The 4763-nt window shown below is 27.4% G+C and overlaps 1 protein-coding gene across 1 annotated transcript in view; it reads left to right on the top strand.

Annotated features, from left to right (window-relative positions):
• LOC126906022 (uncharacterized) overlaps positions 1-1809 on the top strand; it is a 21375-nt gene extending 19566 nt beyond the window's left edge. Inside the window, exons 15-17 of the mRNA XM_050686245.1 lie at positions 1151-1177; positions 1301-1342; positions 1533-1809. Of these exons, the coding sequence (XP_050542202.1) occupies positions 1151-1177; positions 1301-1342; positions 1533-1693 (230 nt within the window). The 3' untranslated portion in view covers positions 1694-1809. The remainder of the gene's footprint in view (positions 1-1150; positions 1178-1300; positions 1343-1532) is intronic.
• The last annotated feature ends 2954 nt before the right edge of the window (positions 1810-4763 follow it).

Below are 4763 nucleotides of genomic sequence, written 5' to 3'. Positions count from 1 at the left end.
TATTATTGTGATAAAAGCGTCGGGCGCTCAATATACGAAAAATATAGCACAAAGCACCCACGCTTTTATCACAATAATACTAGTACATTTCGTTCATTATTGTTTTATGCTTATTTTAAAAATTATTTTTAACTTTTTAGTTCGATGTTCTTTAAAAGCGTGTTTTTTAGTTTTTTTAAACTATATTTATTTTTCACTTTTTAGTTACATGTTACTCTAGTAGTTACTATCAATATCATGGTTGTAACGGGTAAAGGGGAATCAGGGTTCGATTCCGGAGAGGTAGTCTGAGAAACAGCTACCACATCCAAGGAAAGCAGCAGACGCGCAACGTGGAGGTAGTGACGTAAAATGACGATACGGGAATCATCCTTTGTAATCGGAATAAATACCCTATATATCTCTTAATGAGAATAAAGCGTATTAATATATAAGTTTTAATAGTAATTAAAATATATATATATATACATGTAAAGCGACTTAAGTACGTAAACGTATCATGCACGAGGTATAGCTGTGTTTTGTTGGCGGGCGGGGCGCGAGGCATATATGGCGGCAGCGGCGTCGGCTGTAGGGATATATAAATGAATATTAACATATACGTATATATAAATAATAATATATATATGTATATATATATTAATATTAGCGGCGATGGTAAGAATATATAATCTTCGCATAATATCGTGGCACTTTCGTTGGCGTCGACGACGCGATGTCCGGCGTGATCCTCGGGCGTCAAAAGGTTAGCAGCGTTGATGGCGACGGTGCGTGAGTGGAGATCGGTTTATTGACGTTGCCACTTTGACAACAGGAAGAATACTACGGTATCATTAGCGGCGGTACGTCGTCGGCCGTGCGGCACTTGCTGGACTTTGCACCGCGGCGTATAACGCGCGGTGTTGGTCAGTCAAATACTCAAAATTATACAGAAAAAAAATAGTGTAGTTGCCGACTGGTGAGCGGGGTGGGGTGAATGCGTTACGACGGTCTAGTCTCAAGGTCATAGACGACGGGATACGCGACATAATAACACGTGCCGCGTGGAGTTACAAACTTACAACATACAAACAACATACAAACAACATACATGTGAAACTAATATAAGCGTGTTAAAAATATATACATTTATCTTGTATTTCTTATTTAGATATTGGTTTGAGTCAAGATGAAACTAGTGAGTGATAAATTAAATGTTTTAAGTCATGAACAATTTTACTATTAATTAACCTACGTAAAAAAATTCTAAAAATAGTTTTTAAACTATAATAATGTATTAATTTTCAATCAAATTTTTCAGACTTAATTCTAGAAGATTATAAGCATAGAAACAATATTAATAGTCAGTATTATTTGTTTGGTAACAGTTAAATAACATATTAAATTTTTATCTTTAAAATTATTTAAACTATTTTATTTTTTGATTATGTATTTGGTTAATCATATTATAAATCTTCTTCATCTTCTTCCTCGCCTTAATCCCAACTACTTGGGATCATATTATTAATAGTTAAAATAATTTTTAATTGTAGGCAACAATAGTCAAGGATGTCCAAGTTGCGGAAAACGAGCTACCAACAGAGTATCTCATAGTTGCGATCATTTATTTTGTTATGAATGTTCACTTAATGTAAGAAATTCATCTGCATGTCCGGAGTGTAATTCTCCAGCAATAGGTTGGGACGATGAATGATTTGTTGCAACAATATATTTTCAAATAAATTAAATCATTCATTATAGCCATATATATTTATGCACATGCACTATTTTTTTTTTATAATAATATACAAAAATCTCAATGCTCCAGGATATCAATATGTTTAGCTTATTATAAAACATTAATTATAATTTTTATCATTCGACAAAATTGTAAAACTAAATAAGTTAAGTAAAATGACCCACTAGATTTTAGTTACTAGAACAATAATTTTTCTTAAAAATTAGTAGAACAAATTCACTCGTTTTCATGTTCATTAGAGTGACAAAAAAATTTTTTTTTAATTATTATATGTGGCCTAGTCAATAACTACTTTTGACTCCTTAAAATGTGAAAGAGGGCCACCACCCTAAAAACTACTCCATAATGCCACGATTTGCAAACTTTTTAGCTACAAGAGTTTATAAGATAAACGTAATATAGTTCACTCCTTTCAAAAATATCGTATTTTGATATATGACGTTTTAGATCCCTTATTATCAACACGTCCCAAAATAGTAATATAACCCAAAAATCGTTATACCTAGAAATCAGGTACCAGTACCTTAATAAAATAACAACTTAGGTATATGTTGTTACTATAAAAATTAAAATTTTAGTTTTGAAAAAAATGTAAAAGATACCAGAATTAGTTTTTGAAAACTTAAGTTAATACAAGTCCAAAACGGGTTTTCATAAAACAAAAAATTTACCATAATATCATTTAAAAAAATAAAAAAAACATGTTCAGTTGTGTGGATAAAAAAATTGAGCACTAAGAGATGCGGCATAGTTGGAACAAGTATAGATGATATCTGATGGTGACTAACATCACCTTCATAAAATACCTTGATGTGAATAAGTTAAACTTCAGAATAATTTGTATACTTGTAATTATACAATTTGCAAAATATGGCATACATTTTATATAAAACTTCTTCAATTAAAAATGCTGACACAGTATTTATGGTCAATTCTTATCAAATGAATTACTCAAGTGACTGATAAAAAATTATTTTTATGAATACTACAACCAAAGTGATGTACAACTAGGCCCTATTTATGGGGTTTGGGGATTCAACCCCAAAAAATTTTTTTTGAAGTTGAAAAATTAAATTTACAAATATTTTTTATACATACGCGAATAGTACTGTAGTATTTATGTTTACTACAAGTAATTTATACATATTTACGTAAATCTATGTCACAATCAATTTTATTGTAAACAATATACGATGATAACTTATCGAACAACAACCGTATTGAGTTAAAAATATTGTATAAATATATAATATGTTTATCTTGAAGCAGTGCATGATGAATCATTTAGTATATTATTTGTTAGGGTTCGTCAACGATATTGATATTTCAATTCGTTATTGCCGACTTTTTTCATTTTTCCCACGATATCGATTAATTTTGAAATATTGCAATAATCGAAAAAAAAAATTTAATAAAAAAAACTGTTTGAATTTTCGCCACTTTGTTATAAAATATATATTATTTGATATTAAACAGAACAGTTTGTGATAATATTATTCATATTTTTTATATCAAAATATAATATGAAATATAGAATGGAGATAAAACGAAAAATGATATTTATTGATTCTTAGATTAGGTTTTTTATTATGACATTGTTGTTATTTCTATTTTTAACAAAACACGAACAAATTAATGTATGAGGAGAATTAGAAAAATAAATTTCAAAATTAGAAGATATACAGCAACAACTGGTTGAAAGTCACTCTGAAATATAAAATAAAATAGTTGAGCCTAAAAAAAAATCCCTATTAGATGATAGTGATGAAGATGATGATGATTTATTCTGTAAAAGTTTCATTTTTATTGTTGAAAAGAAGATAAGTTGTTTTCAGTTATGGAAAACAATAAAAAAATGTTAACAGCATTTATAATCTTTATTATTATTATTTAAAAACCAAAACAATAAAATTATCCTATTATTTTATAAAGAATAGTTTCATTCATTTAATATAAATAACGAATAAAATTTTGTATAAAAAAAAAATTATTTCTTTATAATAAAAAGTAATTCGTAAATATTTGATTATCGTTATGAGATATAGCTATTATCTATATTTTTTTTGTATTAATATCATTATCTGATACGGTTGGTATACCATAGTCTGATTTTTACAACAATGGTAACTTAATGGTGTCCTTAAAAATATAAAAAAATAAAAAAAATGGTGAAAATGTTTAAATATTAAATTAAATTTTAAATATAATTTTTTTTTCGATATCGATTAATTTTTTCATACAATATCGAGAGTAAGTTTTTTTCAATATTGCAATAAAATATTGTTGAAATTCAGTACGATATCGATATCCAAAAATATATCGTTGATGAACCCTATTATCTGTGTAATTCTGTCACCCGTTTGATTTAGAATTAAAGTGTATTATGTTATCAATGAAAAAAACTGACTCGAAACTTCTGATATTAAAGAAAATATTTTGTCTTCAAAACCGGTTTTTTTGATTCGGTTCTGCACCTGCTAAAAATCAATGTTTAGTTTCTTATGATCCTATTAAATTATTTATTTTTAATCATTCCAATGAAGTTTTAAATTTTAAAATCACTCTCCTGAAAAAAAAAAAAATTTTAAGTATGACGTTATTGAAAGGAGAGAAAAATAAATTATGCTTAAATTCTTATAGAATCTAAGGTTACAAGGCTATTATAGCTTATAGGACAATTTTTTTTTTTAAGTTTGTGTCAGTATATTTAGGTATAATCTACAGACTATTTTAATTACAAACTCATACAGTAAATTGAAAAAAGTTTCATATCTGTCAACATATGAGATTTTACTATATTCCGAATTAATTAGCAGAAAATTGTTGCAGATTATGCCTAAATATAGTTATGCTTGACTTGATACAAAAGTTATTCAATTTTTTGTAAAAATTTATTTAAATTTCATGCATTTAGGACACAAGTGTCTTTTGGCTTCCTTAAGAAATTTTATCCACTTGACAGAAAGTTTTCTAGAAATTTCAAATTTTTCAGAAGTTTTTAATGGATATTGTCAAAGAATTTATT

The sequence above is a fragment of the Daktulosphaira vitifoliae genome, unplaced genomic scaffold, assembly GCF_025091365.1.
Source record: "Daktulosphaira vitifoliae isolate Bord-2020 unplaced genomic scaffold, ASM2509136v1 Scaffold_1, whole genome shotgun sequence".
NCBI lineage: Eukaryota > Metazoa > Arthropoda > Insecta > Hemiptera > Phylloxeridae > Daktulosphaira > Daktulosphaira vitifoliae.
This window is presented reverse-complemented; position numbering and strand designations above follow the sequence as displayed.